At 47.9% G+C, this 20,712-nt stretch overlaps 1 protein-coding gene across 1 annotated transcript in view; it reads right to left on the reverse strand.

The window, feature by feature from the left end:
* Positions 1–16,851, reverse strand: part of Ptpn11 (protein tyrosine phosphatase non-receptor type 11) — a 67,954-nt gene extending 51,103 nt beyond the window's left edge. The window contains exon 1 of the mRNA XM_052755235.1: positions 16,645–16,851. Within this exon, the coding sequence (XP_052611195.1) occupies positions 16,645–16,658 (14 nt within the window). The 5' untranslated portion in view covers positions 16,659–16,851. The remainder of the gene's footprint in view (positions 1–16,644) is intronic.
* Positions 16,852–20,712: the final 3,861 nt, after the last annotated feature.

A 20,712-nucleotide genomic window follows, 5' to 3' on the forward strand; every position in this document is an offset into this window, starting at 1 on the left:
TGAACACCTTCTATTTAAAACAAACACACACACACAAAAATCAGCTGGGTGTGGTGGCACACACCTTTAGTCAGGCTTAGTACTCTGGAGGTAGAAGCAGAGTGAGTTCTGGACCAAACCAGGGCTACACAGTATGATCCTGTCTGAAGCCGGGCAGTGGGTGGGTGGCGGTGCACGCCTTTTATCCCAGCACTCAGGAGGCAGAGACAGGTGAGTTGAAGGCCAGCCTGGTCTACAGAGCGAGTTCCAGGACAGCCAGGGCTACACAGAGAAACCCTGTTTTGGAGAGAAAAAAAAAAAAAAAAGAACAAAAAGACCTTGTCTGAAAGAAAAGAAAAAACTTACCTATCTCATAATACAGGTTGGAGACAGAATTTATGGTTTTGGTGTTAAAGGCATCCTCCAGTGGGTGAAAAAGCATTTGACTGCAGGGTTTCAAGGGTAAAAACCCAGAACCTGGTGCCAAACTGTCTTGGCAAATCCCAGCTGAGTGACCCTTGCTAGTATCTATGAAGCAGGGAGAGTAACTGCCCCGTGGCACAGGGGCCTGAGGGAATGAGACAGCACAGAACTGTCTAGAATAGTGCCTGGACGTCCCTGTGGCAGACAGTGGTGTGCACCTTGATCCTCAGCAGGTGGAAGCAGGAAGGTCAGAGATTCAAGGTCAGCCGGGGCAAGCTCATCAGCCCGTGCCTCCACTCTCCTCATCTGTGTGATGTGAGAGACAGCGCGCCGGCCCTTCACAGGTGTCGAGGATGAGTGAGTCAAGGCACCAAAAGGAAACACGCCCCCGCCCCAGCTCTCTGGGTTCCGAGCTCTTCCGAGACAGCCCGGCCTGTCCTCAGGAACCGACCCCCTCTGCCTGTGTCTGTGTGATTTAGCCATTGTTGCTTCCCCACCCCGCTTCCGTGCCAATCTGACTTTTCTGAGCAGAGCTTCGATTGTAAATTCTGTCCAAATCAGCCATTGGGTGGGAACATAGCTTGCTGAGCCTCAAAGATTTGACCACTTTCTTTTGGTTTTTCTCTCTCTAGAGACAGGCTGGCCTCCAACCCTTGGTCCTCCTGTCTCAGCCCAGCGCTGGGGTTCCAGGCATGGCACGATGCCTACCTCTGCCCATCACTGTCAACTTTCACTTTAGCTCTTTAGTAACCTGTTTCTAGTACGATTCTCATTTTCTGTATGGGTGTGCTCATGCCAGGGCACTCATGTGAGGTGGGTTCTTGCCTTCCACCACGTGGTCCTAGGGATGGAGCTCGGGTCATCAGATCAACGGCAAGTGCCTTCACTGAGTCATCTCGCTGACCCTTAATTATGTTTCAATCATGATGATGGATATCTTGTAGTGTTTGAAAATTACCCATAAGCCTACAACAATCAGAGTTATTAGATTTGTATTTTTATGTGTTGGAGTGTTTTGCTGGTGCATCAAATGTGTGCCATGTGCCCAGAGGCCAAAATGGACATCAGATCCTCTAACGTCAGGCAGTTGCGATCTGCTACATGGGTGCTGGGAACTGAACCCAGGCCCTCTACAAGAGCAGCAAGTGCTCTTAACCACTAGGCTCTCCAGCCCCAAATCACCAGGTTATTAAAGGGGAAAATGGTGCTTCCTCTGTGTGAATAGTGAAGCAATCCCAGCCTCCCTCTCTGGAGTCACAGCCCACTATTAGTCCTCCTGAGAGGGGCATGGCAGGCTCAGAAGTTGCTTCACTGTGCAGATATCCAGCCTGGGCCCACAGTTCACCTACAGGCCTGTTCTCTGTCCTCACTGTCCTCTTTTGCTCCTGTTTTAAAAACAAAAGTCTTGTAGTGTCTGAAAAATTATCCTTAAGCCTACAACCATCAGGGGTTTTGTTTTTTTTTTTTTTTAAAGACTTCTTTGTATCTTTGATGGGTGTGGGTGTTTTGCCAGGACATCAGGGTGGGGACATGGCTCAGTCAGTAAAGTGCCTGCCATGCCAACATAGAGCTCTGAGTTCAAATCCCAAGCACCCATGTAGAAGTTGGGTGTAGTGGCTTGTGTCTGTAACTCTAGTGCTGGAGAGGTGAGGACCCCTAGAGCTTGCTGGCCAGACATTCTAGCAAAACCCTTGTGGAGATGGTTTTTCCACTCTTATGTGAGCTGTAGATTCAGTGAGAACCCTCTCTCAAAACTAAAGTCACCTGTGAGAAACAGCACTGTGCACACAAGTGGGAACCCAACTTTTAACCTACGGCTTGAAGGTCTTCCTGTAGGAGTACATTCGTTTTCATGAGTACAGAATATTCTACTGTGCCAACACTGTCATATCCCTGATGTAAGAGGCTGATGCAGCTGCTTTGGTTACTCACATCTGTATTATCAGTGCGCAGGATGCTGAGGCAGGTGGATCTTTGAGAGACAGAGGCCAACCTAGGCAACACGGCAAGACTGTCTCAAAAAAAAAAAACAAATTAACAGTCAAGCATGGTAGTGTTCACGTGCAATTCCAGCATTCACAAGGCAGGGTACAATCCAGTCTTGTCTACACAGCAAGTTCCAGGCTAGTCAAGGCTACAGAGCCAGACCTTATCTCAGAAGTAAAGGAAGGAAGGCAGAAAGGAAGGAAGGAAGGAAAGGAGGGACGGAGGGACGGAGGGATGGAGGGAGGGCACCCTGTGATAATGCTGCACTCGTCTTTGGACACATTCATATATGTAAATTAGATTTTTGGAAATTAAAAGTCAGTGAGATAGCTCAGCAGGTAAAGTGCTTGATTGCTGTTCAAGCCCAGCACTCCAAGTTTAATCCTGGGAACCCACCTAAGGGTGGAAGAGAACCAGTGCCACAAAGTTACCCTCTGACCTCCACATGCACCACGGCAAGCATGCTCCCCTCCACAATAACAATAACTAATTTATCAATAAAATGTTTAATCTACATAAGTAATTTTTCAGTTGTGTTTTGTCTTGAGACAGGGCTGCTCTGTTGCCAGGCAACAATGAGCTGGAAGGATCCCTCTGTATCTTTCAAGTGCTGAGGTTATAGCACGTGCCATTAGGCCTGCTTTAAGGGATTCTTTTGTGTGGACTAAACACTGAGCTGTATCCCCAGCCCCTAACTTCTATGGTGACAAATACTGCCGACTACCCTGGAAGGCACACCTCCACAGCCATTCCATCCCTCACCTTGATCAACACTGCATGAATTATCGAGCTCTGTCTGCTCCCCTGACCAGTGGAAAGTGGCTTCATCTCAATTTGCATTTCTCTGACACCTGTCCACCAATTTCCTGAGATGTAGGCTTCTCGTCCATTTTTTCCCCCTCATGAGTTCAGGTTAGCTTTAAACTCTATATATAGCTGAAGATGACCTTGAATCTTGATCCTCTTGCCTCACCCCCTGAGTGCTGGGACTTTTCCCCTCTTTGAAGTTTCCTCTTATTAATATGTAAAAGCTTGTGACATAACCAGAAAATTATCCTTAGCTAATTGTGTGACAGGTATCTCCTTTTTCCCCTTCCTCGGTTGTTTTTTTCCTACAGAAGTTCCTCTTGATGGAGTTAAATTTGCAAGATTTTTCCATTGTGGGTTCAGAGTTTCCTGCCACACTTAAGAGATGAACCTGAGTGAGCTCTGTCATGCACTGGAAGTGAGTTACTACACAGGCCAGCTCAGACATCAGCTTTGGAAGCAGAGAAAACACTCACAGGCCGGCAAGATGGCTCTGTGGGTTAAAGGCGCTTGCTGTCATGACTGACCATCTGGCTTTGGTCCCGAGGACCCACATGGTGAAGGAGAAAATAGACTCCCAAAGTTATCCTCTGACTTTCACATGTGTATCATGGCACCCAAGTGCCCTCCCCCAAAGTGTACACACACACACACACACACACACACACACACACACACACACACACACGAGTAAATACATAAATAAAAAGCCAGTGAGACAGCTCGATGAGTAAAAAGCACTTCTGCCAATCCTGGCAGCCAGAGTCAGACCCCTGGAATCAACATGGTGAAGGAGAGAACCACCTCTCCAATGCTGTCCTCTAACCACACCCAGGGACAGACAGACAGACAGACAGACAGACAGACACACACACACACACACACACACACACACACACACACACACACACACACACACTTTCTCCCATTCGCAAAATAAGAAAGCAAACTTTTGCTGGGCGGTGGTGGCGCACGCCTTTAATTCCAGCATTCGAGAGGCAGAGCCAGGCAGATCTCTGTGAGTTCGAGGCCAGCCTGGGCTACCAAGTGAGATCCAGGAAAGGCGCAAAGCTACACAGAGAAACCCTGTCTCAAAAAAACAAACAAAAAAAAAAAGCAAACTTTTAAAATAAATAAAAGTTATAAAAAAATTAATGAAATCATTTTAAATGAAAACAATGTAAAGTCACAGATTTTAATGGGTCCTACTCCCCGTTGTGCTTTGGTGACCTCTATGGTGTCCCTATGTGGCCCCTGAGTATGCTTTTCCCTCTCAGCTCCACAGTCAGATCCCCCACCCCCCCTTCCCAATGAGTCCCATACTTCCCCTGGGTGACGCACAGCTCGGTGCTTTGCCACAGCTCTCCACTGCGCTACACTCAAGGCTGGACCGGCAATTCCACAGAGGTGGAGTGTTGGAGCCCACTAGGTTTCCTGCGGGCTGTACCCAGCAGGACTGCATGAGAGGTTGACTGGACCACGGGCCTGGGTACCAGGTGTTTGTAAGGGTCTAACTAGCAAGAGGGAGGTCTTTTGCTCCACCCCTTGGCATTGTTATAAATAGTCCTTTGGAATAAAGTTCTGGGCTGGTGGATAAGGATCCAGGCTCACCTAGTCTATCCTGCGTTTTCTCTCTGTTTTCTCTCCCCTCTCTATTTCTAACTTATTCTCTTATCCCTCATTCCTCAAGAGTTCCTGGGGTAAATAAGTGTGGGGGCTAGTGCCCTAAAAGGACCGAAGATGTGTCTATTTCTTTCTCAGTGGACCCCAAACTCCTACAAAGGGCTAACACGCAGCAATGTATTCTGGAGTCAGAATCTCACTCTGCAGCCCAGGAGGCTCTGGAGCCCCAGTCTTCTGCCTCAGTCTCCCCAGCGCTGGAACATGGAACTGCAATACTCAATGGAGCCAGCAGCTCCACCTGATGACATAGAATGGCTATTGATTCTAGTACATGTCTTATACTGGACACACGCAGCGGATGAAGCAAGTTTCCCCTGTACAGGCTACTGTAGAAACGTTAAGAATTTGGACTCAGCCGGGCAGTGGTGGCGCCTTTAATCCCAGCACTCAGGAGGCAGAGCCAGAAAGATCTCTGTGAGTTCGAGGCCAGCCTGGAATACAGAGTGAGTTCCAGAATAGGCTCCAAAACTACACAGAGAAACCCTGTCTCGAAAAACCAAAAAAAAAGAAAGAAAGAAAGAAAGAAAAAAGAAATATCAAATTTCCATATTTTCACTAACTCAGCGCTGGTGGAGAGAATTCTGCCATTTCTTTACCACTGCTGCCCTGGCGTCCTAACAGCACTTCACCCAGTTCTGTCCCAAGCCCAGCACTCAGAAAGCAATGTATTGGTAACCGACACAAATTTAAAACAACAGGGGCCAAGATTCTTTCCACAAACCAGCAGCTGAAGTAGACCGCACGGTGAAGGGCACCAAACAGACCCCATGGCAAAGGCCTGGGGGTTCCTCTGACATAACTGGGAAGGTTTACCATGCTCACTGGGACAGGAAAATACCCAGTGTCAAAACAGCTCTCCAAAGGTCAGTACAGACACAGGAGGCAAACTTCACCTTTGACCTTGAAGCATGAAAAGAAACCCATTATTTCTATGAAGTGCATTTAACAATTTTTAAAAGTTTACACATTTTGGAATAATAAAGCCAATAAGGACATGTATTTTTAAATATATGCATCTTTACTTAGCACAAATTGTATTTTTTTTTTTTAAATGGCTGGGGAGAGAGCCGTGGGTGCTGGGAATCGAACTCTTATATTTTTGGTTGTGAGCCTAGCCTTAACGGCTGAGCCATCTCTCCAGCCCACAAGTTGTATTTTTATTAGCATTAAAGATACAGAAAAGGGGCTGGAGAGATGGCTCAGAGTTTAAGAGCACCGACTACTCTTCCAGAGGTCCTGAGTTCAATTCCCAGCACCCACATGGTGGCTCACAACCATCTGTAATGAGATCTGGCACCCTCTTCTGTGTACATAATAAATTGTGAACTTAAAAATGCTTACAATTGCAAATATTTTGTTCATCTAAAAAAAATGAGGAATGTAATCACCATACAGTATATGTGTGTATGAAATTGAAGACAGCGATGTTCTAAAATAGAAAGTGGTGATGATGTCATGGGCCTATGAGGATGCTGGACTAAAGTCTATCAAACTGTGCAAACAGGCAAATTGTATACTATGTGAATTATTGGTCAATAAAGATTTTATAAAATGTAAAAAAAAATTTAAGGGTTTGTATATTTTTAAAAACACTATAAAAGTAACTTGTTTGTTTGTTTGTTTGTTTTTGAGACAAGTCTCACTGTGTAACCCAGGCTGGCCTCCAACTGGCAATCCTCCTGCCTCAGCCTCCAAGCTGCTAGTATTATAGTGAACAACCCCATGCAGCCTGAAATCAAAGTTAGTAACTAGTCTACTACTTATATCGAACTCAGAGCTGCTGCATGGGTCCTCACCCTAGCTATCTCAGTCTCCTCTCTTCCCTAGCGCATCCACTACAGACACAGAGGGAGGTGTGGGAGGTTCTGTGAGAACTGTTTCGGCGCCTCGGGTGAGGTCCAGTAAACATCCCTTTACCCCTCAGCAGTATCAGAAGCAGGTGATAAGGCAGGTGGCCCTTTGCTTACCCTTCCATTAAATCAGCTGCAGTATTTCATTTACAACTTGTAATTATGCCCGTCCTGTTATTACGGGTGAGCAGATGAGTGCTGTTTCCAGGGGAACCACAGAAACCAGTATTTAGTGCAGAGGACCAACAGAGGAAAGGTTTAATAAGCATTAGTTTCCCGCTGCTGCTGCTGGTGGATGTCCCGAGGGACAGAGCACTGACGTGTAATTATGATTGTTTCCCACAAGCTGTTAGTGTGCCATTTCGGTTCCACTGTCTTTCCAGACACCTCGCTTCTGTGTGGCTCCGGGGCTGTCCCCACGGTATTTCAAACAGATCGAAGTTTCCATGCCATAAGCCATCCCCTTGAGCTGGAATATACATTAAACCCCGCTCGTAGCTAATTTTTCAAAAAGCATTTCTGATGACCAAAGCCTTTCCCTCAACTATATGGACAGTAAGATAGTTCTGTGGTCGGCAGCATGCTCACTAGTGAGGAGCAGTGAATCCAGCTGCTGAGAAGATGCAGAGAAATGACGAGATTCATAGGAATGTGGATTCTAGGACGGATCTCCAGGGCTCTATGTACTTACAGAGATTCTGTTTGTCTGTCTTTAGTATTTGGCTTCTGGTTATGTGTATATGGAGTATGTGTGAGAGTAGCTGCATGCCACAGTGCACTACAGAGGTCAGAGGACAAATCCTGGGAGTCAGGGTTCTCCTTCACAAGAGGAGACAGGACTGCATTCAGGTGGTCAGGCGTTCCCAGTAGCCCAGGCTAGCTAGCTTCAAACTCCTGATCCTCTGACCTCCACCACCAAAGTGTTACGAATATAAGCCTGGACCACCCCAGATTCTGGCTCAACTACTTTGGACATTAAGTTCTGAAACAAACAAAAGTCTCCAAATAGCTCTTCCTCCCACCTTCTACCTAGCAGAATTTACCACAGGAGGACCAGCCCACAAACCAGCCACACCTGCACCACCATGGAGCAGTGTCTGTATTATCTGGAGAAGAAAGGCACACAGAATGACTCAAAGAGCTTATCAACGAAGTGACTGATACTTAGTGACCATGAAGACTCAGGACGGCTGGGGTGTGGTTCAGTGAAAGAGCTTATGCTGGGCAGGTGAAGCCTGTGCTTAATCCCCAGTGCCACTTATAATAAAATAAACGTCAAACACACTAGAGGGAGGGAAGAAGTGAGTACTATTCTCTTGCTCATTCTGAGACTTGCCACCCATGCCAGTCTCTGGTAACCACCTATATTAAGGATCGAACATGGCATGGTATATGCCTGTAATCACAGCACCTGGAAAGCAGACAGGTAGGTAGATTGCCACAAGTTTGAACCCAGCCAGTGAGTCCCAGGCCAGCCATGGCTACGTAGTGGGTCCCTTCTCAAAAAGAAGAAGGACCTGTGGTCATAATATGTCTCAGGTGGATTCCAGCCATTTCACAGAAAGATGCACATGCTCCCGAGCATCCCCGGCAGAAGAACTTATGAAAAAGAGCCTCAGTGCCGAGCAGTGGTGGCGCACTCCTTTAATCCCAGCACCCTGAAGGCAGAAGCAGGTGGATTTTTGTGAGTTTGAAGTCAGCCTGGTCTATAGAGTGAGTTCCAGGACAGCCAGGGCTACGCAGAGAAACCCTGTCTAAAAAAAGGAAAAAGAAAAGAAGAGCCTCAAGTCAGTGTCTGAAACAGGCTTTAGAACTTACCACACAGAAGCCCTCTGCCCGGTGAGCTTGAAGAAATAAAGGGCGTAATCCTGCAAGAGTTACAAACTCAAGTGAGGTTAAAGCCCAGAACTCAGGCTTGTAAGTTCAAAGCCAGCTCTGCTACACAGCAAGTTCTGGAAGCCACTCTGGGGTACATGAGACTGTTTCAAAGCAGCAAACACACAAACCCTGGCATGACAGTACACATCTATAATCCCAGCACACAAGGTGGAGGGAAGAGGATGAGAAGTTCAAGGCCACCCTCAGTACACAGAGAGACTGGGGCAAGCTTGAGCCAGATGAGACCCTGCCTCAAAAAATTAAAAAAAAAAAAAAAAGTTTTTAAGTATACAAAGCAAAACTATTTAAAGGGAATTCAAAGAGAATCTATATCCTGGATTAGGGAGCAGGCATGTATGTACTTCAGTGGTAGAGCACTTGCCTAACATGCAGGAGGTCCTGGGTTCAATCCTCGGTACTGCATTAACTAATTAATTAATTAAAATCCAAAGCTCTGCTCTTTAGGGGATAGGAACCTGTGACAAGTGGGGGGAAAAATGGGTTTGGTTGTGTGTGTGTGTGTGTGTGTGTGTGTGTGTGTGTGTGTGAGAGAGAGAGAGAGAGAGAGAGAGAGAGAGAGAGAGAGAGAGAGACATAATCTCTCTATGTGGTCCTGGCTGTCCTGGATCTTGCTATGTAGCCCAGGCTGGCCTCAAACTCAGAGATTCTCCTGCCTCTGCCTCCCAGGTGCTGGGATTCAAGGTGTGCCCCACAGGCTAGCAATGGATAAAATGCAATAGAGCAAGTGCTCACGAAGCCACAGAAGGTGACAGTGCTGACATCTGTCCTCTGCGAGCCGCCCGCCCCCGGGCTACAGCAGAGCAGCTGCAGCGCAGGAGGAGTTGGAGGTCCACAGTCTCCTGCCAGCTCGTCCACAGTCTCCTGCCAGCTCCCGGCCAGCAAACAAGGGGCCCGTTCTACCCTTCTCACCTCTGCCCCAGAAAAATCACACTCTGGGCAGGTGACAATGGTCCTCTTCCCTAGTTAAATGTGAGTATTCTCTAGGAAAAGGCTAAGTCCCAGAGAAAGGCAGTCATTAGGGGCAGCAATCTAAGCAAGACGTTACAAAAAGTCACAAGAACAGCTCTTCTGGGGCAGCAGATGCTCTGTCCGTCTAAACCACTGTGGGGTAGCAGACACTCTGTCGTACAAATCTGTCTTCTGGAGCCTTCACTGGTCAGCATCTCCACTCTGATGACAAGGCAATTAAAAAAACAGACAGACAGACAGACAGAAACCGGCTCCAAAGGCCTCTTTCCAGAGTGCTTCTCCCCACTTCAAAGCCTCACCCTGTCTGAGCTCGCTGAACCCCCTCCTGCGATCCTGCCTTCGCAGGAGCCAGAAGGATATTTTTAAACAGATCAGCTCATGCCACTCCCCATCACATCCTTCTATGGTTTTTTTCATTGCTCTGAGGTGCACATGACACTGAAGACCTTAGGAGTCCCCACAGGGCTGGGGGTGTAGCTCAGTGAGGGAGCACAGGCTGAGCACACATGAGGCCCAGCACAAGAAAGGGGGACAAAAGGATTCCTTCATTGTCCAATTCCTACCCCGCATGCACCCCCAGTCTCACAGGCTCTGCGTATGCTCCCTCCTGCTCACCAAACAACCCTGGGACTTCCCCCAGCTCAGCACTTTTAAAGCACTGTTTCCTCAGACCTGGAACACTCAGTGCCTAGCACAGGAGCTGGTATACAGTAATCCCACTGAGTTCAGTGAATCCTGAGTAGAGCATGCCTGAAATCACTCAGGAGGCTGAATGAAGCAGGAGGGTCTCACATCCCAATGAGCCTGGATTAAGTGAGACCCTGTCTCTAAATAACCCAGGTGTGGTAGAACACACCTATAATCTCAGAACTATGGAGGCAGATGCAGGAGGATCATAAGTTCGAAGACATCCTCAGCTACATGTAATATTTTAAACCAGCCAGGCTACATGAGACCCATCACAATGAAAATAAACTTGTCAGTGAATAGACAGTTTCATACTGTGGGCCAATGCAATAAGGACTTGTTATAGCATTTGTTTCTGGTTTGTTTTTTAAGTCCACGTCTTCCTATACCCAGGCTGGCCTCAAGTTCACAGCAATTCTCCTGCCTCAGCCTCCTGGGAGCTGGGATTACAGGTATGCACCACCAAACCTGGAATTATCTTTAGATAGTTCTAAAAAATAGATTATGTGGACTCAAGTGTTTACCCAGTATGCACGAGGCTCTGCATTCAATCCCAGCACTACAAGAATTGAAGTGGAGTGTGGTAGCACATGCTTGTAACACCAACACTCAAGAGAGGCTGAGGCAGGAGGGTTCTCAGTTTGAGACTAGCCTGAACTACATAGAGACACCTTGTCTCTAAACTAATTAATTAAAACAGACTGTGTGTGTGGACAGACACACACATTACTTAGGTACATATACACACTCACAGTTGCACATAGGTGTACATCACAATATGTACAGGCAAATGTATACACAGTATATCACACACTGATCAACTGTAGATCTCAACTTGGAACTGGTTTTATCCAACTCATCTGCTGCTGGTAAGGAAGTCAGGCTCCTCCACGAACTCAATGTTCCTTGCAAAGACACACAATCCAGACCCTTTCCCACGCCAGCTCTGCCAAGTACCACAGCACCTTTGCTAAATGCACAATACAATCTCAAAGCCGTGACAATGAATCAGGCTGCACTTTAGAGCATTCGAACCCATTTGAGGGGTCTCAAGCACTGGTACAATCCAAAACTCCCCTGGCACCTGCCAAACAGCAGTGTTTGCCCTTCCCCTGAAAATGCCAATCGCAGATGGCACGTACCCTGTTTTCTAAAGCAAAAAGCAATTCGTTCAATGTCCCGTCGCTCTGTGGCTGCCTGACTACGTCCACCGCGGCCTGCTAGGGACAATTACAAACATGACTTGGCACTGCCATTCCAAGATCATGTGCATCTCCCCCAACAGTGTGCACATTGAGCGTGAGCAAGAATGGAAAGCAACTGGTCCAGCCCATGTTCTTGGGCAACTCCAGCCCGAACCTTGGCTTTCTGTAAGGCCACAACATGAATAAAGGCAGTGAGATTCCACTGGAGAGGCACGGGAACTGCTGGTTTTCAGCAGCACAAGCTTACTTACTCCCCCAGGAGATAAACCAATGTGGCTGCCAGGGAGCACCTGGGACAAAATGTACTTGACTGCCATGACAAACCAGAGCCCTCCAGTCTGAGGACAGCTCAACATTCCACCCTCAGCCCAAGTCATCACATGCATCTTTTGGAGGAGCAAAAGCAGACTGAAGGAAGAAGGCCAGAAAAGACAGGCAGTTTTGTCAGCTGAGTGAGGACAAGGTAGGGCACATGTGAAATTTTAACACCTAAGTTCATTATTCTCTCAGCTGGGTTCCCCAGGACCAGTCATTTAGTTAGTCCATGCCTTAGTTTCCCCACCTTCAAGGCTGAGAAGCCAACATACTGAATATGCCAACATGCTAGTTACTGAATGTTCATAAAAGTCTAAAGCCTGCAGACACTAATCAAAAGGAACTATTTTAGGACTGGGGATTGTTGCACACACTTTCAATCCCAGCATTCAAGAGGCAGAGGCAGGTGAGTCTCTGTGAGCTCAAAGTCAGCCTGCTCTACATAGCAAGTTCCAGACCACCCAGTGTGACATAGTGAGACCCTGTCTCTAAAAAGAAAACAAAAGTTTATTATGATAACTAAGTAAAAAAAACGTCGATATGGTGATTGTCATTCAAGTGTTAGTTCCTACAGTGACTTCCTCAAAAAGACCTCCCCTGAATCCTCATCAAAACTTGGTGTCTTCTCAGATCCTCAGGCCAGCAAGATGGCTCAGGCGTAAATGCATTTGCCGAACAACCTGAGTCAATCCCTAGAATGCTCAGAAAGGTGGAAATGAGAGAAGTGACTCCACAGAGTTGTTTTCTGGCTTCCCCGTGGAAGCACACAGTTAAACAGAAAATCTTCCTTTACAAAAAGAACCAAGGCCATTCCGAACTGGCATGAAGACAGGGAAACATCTGCGGAAGAGAAGAGAGTCAAGAAACAAACCCACATGAAGGTCAAGTGTTCTTCAACAATGGAGCAGCCTCTACCGTGGAGACAGGCTCCCTAGGAGAAGTGCTGAGGCAACTGGACAGCCACGGAAGAGAGCTAGCAGGTACCCACACTCCGCACAATAATGAATTATTGGCCTCTGCAGGAATGAGGCATGGGTGTGGTACACACAAAATAAAAATAAATCTTAAAAAAAAAAAAGAGCTGGGCAGTGGTGGCACATGCCTTTAATCTCAGCACTTGGGAGGCAGAAGCAGGTGGCTCTCTGTGAGTTCAAGGACATCAAGGACAGCCTGGTCTACAAAGGGAGTTCCAGAACAGCCAAAACTATTGCACAGAGAAACCATGTCTCAAAAAAAGAAGAAAGAAAGAAAGAAAGAAAGAAAGAAAGAAAGAAAGAAAGAAAGAAAGGAAGGAAGGAAGGAAGGAAGGAAGGAAGGAAGGAAGGAAGGAAGGAAGGAAGGAAGGAAGAAAGGAAGAAAGGAAGAAAGATGGAAAGAAAGAAATCAGAACTGAATTGACACATGACATTCCACAAAAATGGCTCAGATTACAAGGACTGACTGTACTAAGTCTGGCGAAATGTGGACAAGCTGCATGTAACTCTCAGAGTGTGGCCGGAAAGTGGAGGGAAGCCCTCATGCACACAGTCTGCAAGTGTCTGTAAAAGTCAAACACAGACATTCAACTTCTAGATGGCTACTGAAGAGAGATGAAACCACGCTGACATCTTTGCAGGAGCATTCCCAACATCACATGTGAGTGACGAGTTCTAGAAACAGCCAGAGGTCGGTCCAAAAGGGTAAATAAGTAAGCAGCCCTACAATGGAATGCTGCACACTCAATAGTAACAAGTCACTGAACTCTCAGACACAGTGTGGATGGATCTCAGAACAGGTATGTTATGCCAGCACTTGGGTCACAGAGGCAGGCGGATCCCTGAGAGTTCGAGGACAGCTTGGTCTACAGCATGAGTTCCAGAACAGTCAGAGTTATATACTGAGGTCCTGTCCTGGAAAAAAGAAATACGTATGTTGCACATAAAAAGTATGGCTCGGTGGGTAAAGGCACCTGCTGACCACCCTGACACCCTGAGTTCAATCCCCAGGACAACCTGTGCAAGGATAGGACCTCTGATCTTCATAGTCTGGGGAAAGCTACACATGCACCCCAGATAAATGTTTGTTTGTTTGTTTGTTTCTTCATTTGTTTTTTATTTTTTTTTTTTTTTTTTTTTTTTTTTTTTGGTTTTTTGAGACAGGGTTTCTCTGTGTAGCTTTGCGCCTTTCATGGAACTCACTTGGTAGTCCAGGCTGGCCTCGAACTCACAGAGATCCGCCTGGCTCTGCCTCCCGAGTGCTGGGATTAAAGGCGTGCGCCACCACCGCCCGGCATTCATTTGTTTTTTAAATAAAGAGTGAGACGGGGCTGGGGAGAGGGCTCAGCGATGAAGGAACTTGCTGCCAAGCCTGATGACCTGAGTTTAATCCCTGGAACCTGTGTGGTGGGGAGAGCCCATTTCCACAAGTTGTCCTCTGACCTACACATGCACGCCCGGACATAGGCCCACACAATGAATACATAAATGGAAAAAGAAAAAAAAATTTTCAATAATCAAATATCAGGACCGCTTCCCCCAGAAAAAGAGTTCCTATTGTCTAGCTCAATTTATCTAAAATTCTAAGAAATGCAAACTAATGATGGTGGAACGGTGGTCAAGGGATCAGAAAGGACAGCTGAGAACCTCAGCAGGCGTAGTGGATATGTTCATTATCTTGACTGCGGTAATGGTTTCCCAAGGATGCACAGAAGTCAAGGCTTATCAAACTGTCTGCTGAATTAGATGCAGCTCATCTCATAAAGCTGACTTAGAGCCGGGGGGTGGTGGTGGTGGTGGTGGTGGTGGCGGTGGTGGCGGTGGCGGCGGCGGCGGCGGCGGCGGCGGCGGCGGCGGCGGCGGCGGCGGCGGCGGCGGCGGCGGCGGCGGCGCACGCCTTTAATCCCAGCACTTGGGAGGCAGAGGTAGGCGGATCTCTGTGACTTCGAGGCCAGCCTGGTCTACAGAGTGAGTTCCAGGACAGGCTCCAAAGTTACAGAGAAACTCTGTCTCGAAAAGCAAAAAAAAAAAAAAAAAAAAAAAAAACTGACTTAAAAACTAAAAAAAAAAAAAAAAACATAAAACAAGCTCCTATAGAGATCTAGCCTGTAATGCCAGGACTTAGGAGGCTGAGGTTAAGGGAATGTAAGTTGGAGGCTAACCTGGGCAACATGAGGGACCCTGTCTCAATCCATCAACCTCATAACTTAAAAAAAAAAAAAAATACACAAGGGCCACTTTATATGTGTTGAGTTCCATAATGGGAATCTTCAGGAAACACTTACTTTTCTGTGACAGGTGCATGAAGTACCAGGGCTGGGGAGAAGGGATGACTCTATTCCAAACAGTCTTTCTGATCACTTGCTGCTTGGGCTGTGCCCACACGGCCCTCCTGCTCCACTAAGAAGCTGGACAATGTGGGGTCTATTGCTCCTCGCCCCTCTCCCCACCCCCAGGGCTGCCTTTCTGTCTCCTAAAGCGGCAGATTCTTGCTAGTCTGGAAGAGCAGACAAAAGGGACAAAAGACTCAATGACTGTCTGACAGATTAAAGAATAGACAACTGTTTTATTTAAAAGCTCCCTGAAGAATTAGAACATTTGAGTTCTATACACTGTTCTGTTGAAATGGAGTTAGACATTACCCGGATCTGCAAGCACACGCCAAGAGACCTGTCCAAGTCACTCATTTTCTACTAGTTTTCAATTTTCTTTTCTTTTTTTTTTTCCCCTCTCTTTTTTTTGGTTTCTGAACCATGAAGGAATACCATTCAGGTGTATTTCTGAGGAGCTAATATTTTGAAAAGTCTCTTGTTCAAGTACATGCCAACAGCTTGAAATCGTTTTTTCAAATGTCTCAGTTGGTGGCCATAAAACTGAAGCGTCATGGAAAAGAATAGACAATGGGATGTGTGTGTGTGTGTGTGTGTGAGTGGTCTAGGAGAGGTACAAAACAGCACCATCCTTATTTAAGAACCAGAGGTCACACTAGTGTTTAGCAACAAAATTACAGCTTACAAATAATTAGCAACAGTTACAGAACAATAACAGCAACCTAGTCATTAACATCCAGATTCTGTCTCCACCACTTATGAGGGCAACACACGACAATTTGCTTAATTCTGAAAACTCAATTTGCTCATCTTTAGCACGGAAGACCACCGCTGACCCACACAGGACTGCGGTACGTGTTAGGCTGGCCTCTAGTAAGAGCAAAGCCAATGTCAGCAACTGAGTCTTGTTACCTTGAAGTTTCAAAGGAGGCCCATTCGCTCACTAATCCTCCTCCTGACCTTAGCTTCAAATCCTGTCCTGTCACGAGCACGTTACTTAGGAGCCTCAGTTTCCACATCCGTAAAACGGGAACACATTAGTTACCGGAGGGAAGGATTCCACGACACGGTAAGTTTCCCCTCCCTCCCACCTTTCAAAGCGAAGATCACGGGGGTAAGGAACAGTCTCATCGGCGGGAGACAGCGTCAGTTTTCCCACTTCTGGCACTTAGGGGCGAGGGCGAAGACGCGGAAAGCGGGCACCTAAAAGGGTCCCGCGTGAAGGCCCCGCGATGGCCCAGGCGCCTCCCCGAGCGCGCGCGGGGTTATTTCGGAATCCCCAGGAGGCGACGCTCATGAGGCAATGGGTCAGGAATGCAGCGGCCGGCCGGGCCGCGGGTGTCCCCACGGGCATCCCGGGCCGCGGGAGCAGGAACTTGGGGCGGCAGGAAATGAATGGGGACCCGCAGGGGGGGGGGGGCGGTGGGGCAGCGGGGACGCCGGACCGGCGGGGAGACCGGGTGTACCCCGCTACGACCGGGCAGCACCGAGCGCGGCGGGGACCCAGGCCGCAGCCCGGCCCCTGCGGGCGGCTCACCTCCGCGATGTCATGTTCCTCCCGCCTCCGGCTCCGCACGGACCCGCAGCTCGCTCAGGCTCCGCGGGGCGCCGTCACATGGGGGGACCCGAGCGAGGCCCCGCTGGGGAGCCGACACCGGTGCAGGCAGAGCCGGCCGGCCGCGCGAACAACCCCCGCCAGGCCTGGATCCCGGACACGGCGCGGCCGCCCCGCCTTCGCCCCCGCCCCTTTGCCGCCGGCGCCGGTGTGACGTCAGCACTGCGCCGCCTCCACTTCCTGCTTCCCTTTTGCCCGGCCCTGCCCGAGGGCTTCCTCTGAAGCAGAGAAGAGCTGTACGCCAGGTCGTGGGAGCGATTCCTCCTCTAAACCTGGGACGCCGCACACCGATGCGAGTACCCTGTGCGCCTCCAGTGCACATGTGAAAAGAAACGAGCAGGGATGGGAGGCGGCTCAGCGGTCAACGGCGATTGCTGCTGCCCTTGCAGAGGCCCCGAGTTCGGGTCCCAATCCCTATATAGGACGGCCCACAACCTCCTGTACCTCCAGCTCCAGAGGTTCCACCGTCCTCTTTTGGGCTCCACGGACACTGCACTCAGCGTGCACATACCCGTACATATACACATAATTAAGTGTTTTAAGATTTATTCCTTTGGATGGGCGGTGGAGGCGCACTCCTTTAATCCCAGCACTAGGGAGGCAGAGGCAGGCGGATCTCTATGAGTTCGAGGCCAGCCTGGTCTACAAAAGTGAGTTCCAGGACAGCCAGAGCGACACAGAGAAACCTTGTCTCGAAAAAACAAAACAAACAAACATAAAAACAATGTTTAATTAGCTTAACTGCTGATTCTCTCCGGCCGCCCCTGATGGTTTGGTTTTGTTTTGATTTTTTTTTTTTTTGGGGGGGGGGACGCTATTTGTTTTTTAAGAAAAGAAACAACTTATGCACCATGACCGTAGCTTTTACAGTTTGAAGTAAAGTTAGCACGAATTCCTTCGTTTTTGCAGTTTCACCCATATCATATCATGTAGCGATCCATAGCATACCATAGCAATCCTGGCAAGCGCTTGTTTTATTTTGTTTTGCTTGTATTGTTTTTCTAAGTTAAGAAATTTTACCTTTTCACTTAAAAGAAGCCCTTCATAACTTCTCTTTGGACTGTCCAAGTTGTTAATACCAGTACGCTACTTGGGAGGGGAGGGGGGCCTTTGTTAGATAAATAAGGATTTCTTGAACAGCTGCACCTTAATAAAGCATGAAATTAAAACTGATGAACTGGGAGCTGCACAATGGATCAACAGACTGGAGAGCTAGCTGCTTCTGCAGAGGACCAGGTTCAATTCCCAGCGTCCACTTGGCGGCTGACAACTAGCTGTAACTCCAGCTCCAAGGAGTCAGACGCCCTCTTCTGGACCCATGAGCACTATTTCTGGAGCTTTCTGATAAATAGTTTCAGACTGCAGTTGGCTGTGGGTAACAGAGAAAGCAAAACTCGGGAGAAGTAGGAAAGGCTAACAGCATGATCATTTTTTATTATTTTATTTTATTTTGGTTTTTTTGAGACAGGGTTTCTCTGTGTGGCCCTGGCTGCCCTGGAACTCGCTCTGTAGACCTGGCTGACCTCAAACTGAGAGGTCTACCTGCCAACCCCTCCTGAGTGCTGGGATTAAAGATGTGTGACACCAAGCTGGGCTATGATCATTTCTTTAATTTCATTTATTCTTGTTATTGGGGAAGGGTGGGGGAGGGGAGGCATGTGCATGCCTCAGCCTGTGTATGGAGGTGAGAGAACACCTTTCTCAGGGTCAGTTCCGGGTATCTAACCCAGGTCAACAGTCCTGTGCTGAAAGCATCTTTATCCATGGAGCCATCTTTTTTTTTTTTTTTTTTTTTTGGTTTTTCGAGACAGGGTTTCTCTGTGTAGCTTTGCGCCTTTTCCTGGGACTCACTTGGGAGCCCAGGCTGGCCTCGAACTCACAGAGATCCGCCTGCCTCTGCCTCCCGAGTGCTGGGATTAAAGGCGTGCGCCGCCGCCGCCGCCGCCGCCGCCGCCGCCGCCGCCGCTGCCGCCGCCGCCGCCGCCGCCGCCACCACCACCACCCGGCCTCCATGGAGCCATCTTGCTGTCCCTGTTGTGACCATTTTAAGTGGGGTATTTAGCATAGTCCTTTCTGAAGTGACATTTGAGTATTTGTTGAATATTTACCTGATAAAGGAACAATCAAAGTATACGGGAGATGTGTCTAGGTTCTGTGTCTGTGCCATTTTACATACAGGTTATAAACACCTTTGGGACTCAGTGTTCTGCTGGGGTCCCCAGGCTCATCCCCATGGACACTGAGGAGTATGTGATCTCATCCACAGTGCAGCCCCAACACTCTTTACAGTGAATCCTTCAATAGCTTCTCGCTGCCTTTAGGGTACAGTCCAATTATTTGGAACAAATACATAGCCTAATAATCCCAGCTCAATTTTCCGATCCCTCATCTCCCCACCACTCACCTCATTCTCTATGACACTCCCCGAATGCTGAGGGACCTCAGTCCCGCCCCCACATGCTGTGAAATAATCTACTTCCTCCCTCTGGAGGGTTTTCCCCATAAGGACCTAGGTTTCTGCCTCCAACCTCAGACTGGAGGCGACTTCCTCTGGGATAAGAAGCCTCGCCTATCTACACTATCCAAAAACAGCTGTCCTTGCTTGGTTCAAAGACAGCTGTCCTTGCTCTGTCCAAAGGCAGATGTCCTTGCTTAGGACTCCTTCCGGGCCCTTCATCAGGAATCTAAGAGGAAGGGTCATAACAGAGTCAATTCTTGCATCTGCCCACGAGGATAGTGGATGTCACAGGCAAGCCGAAGGGCCTCCTTTAGGTCAGTGTCCCTCTCTGCCATACAGAGTGAGTTTGTGAAGCACTCAGGATGGTGCCTGCTAGACCGAGGTCTTGGTAGACACCATTTCTCATCAGCTCCTTTTCAAAGGCGACTTGGAGCTCTTTGATTGTGGAAAATGCTCTAGGCTATATTCTGTACACTCTATGGAGAGCTATCTAGATCTATCTAGAACACAACTGGAATTGTATCACTCTTTTGTTCTGGGAAGGAGGCACAAGGCCTTGAACATTAAGCTGGAATCTTCCCACTTACACCAGACCCTTCCATATATGGCTGACACCAATACCATCACATAAACCGACAGTTGCCGAAGGTATCATTCTTCCTCTTTCTGGCATAGTTGCTTTTCAAAGTTTAGTTATTTGGGTCTGGAATATTCTTCTCATTTTTAAAATTTTACTTATTTATTTTTGGTTTTTCGAGACAAGGTTTCCTTGTGTGGCTCTGGCTGTCCTGGAACTTACTCTGTAGACCGGACTGGCCTTGAATTCAGAGATCTATCTGCCTATCTCTGCCTCCCAAGTGCTGGGATTAAAGGCATGCACCATCACCGCCTGGCTAAAAATTTATTTGTAAAGAGGCAGGACCTCCATTTGTCAAAGACCGTAGTCACATAGGGTAACCTGAAACCCACCAGGCTGGCCCCAAACTTCCAAGCACCTCATCCTTCAAAATTGCTAGGATTATAGGCACACATCACCAAACTCAGTGAAATATTAATTTTTAAGTGTAGACTTATTTTATACATATATGTGTATATGTGGGGGGTTGCTTATAAGTGCAGTGCGTGCAGAATTCAGAAGGGGTGTAGGATCATCTGGAACTGGAGTTACAGACAGTTGTGAGCCACCAGGTGGACTCTGGGAAATAAACCCAGGTCTTCTATAAAATCAGCAAGTGTGCTTAATCTCTGAGCCATCTTGACAGTCCCCCACCTCCTTTTGTTTGAGACAGGTAGCCCAAGTTGGCCTTGAGCTCACTGTGTAGTTGAGGATGACTTTAACTTCTGATCCTCCTGCCCCTCCCTCCAAACTCTGGGATTACAGGCATATAATCCTGTAATTATACCACACAAAATTCCTGCAGTGCTGGGAATCAAACCCATGCCAGGAAAGTATTTTGCCAACTGGGTTCCATTACCAGCCAAGGTCTGGAATAGTCTTCAAATCTTTGACCAGCTGAAGAACTAAATGTCAG

Source organism: Peromyscus californicus, unplaced genomic scaffold (genome assembly GCF_007827085.1).
Source record: "Peromyscus californicus insignis strain IS unplaced genomic scaffold, ASM782708v3 Scaffold_2__1_contigs__length_46816999, whole genome shotgun sequence".
In the NCBI taxonomy this organism is placed as follows: Eukaryota; Metazoa; Chordata; class Mammalia; order Rodentia; family Cricetidae; genus Peromyscus; species Peromyscus californicus.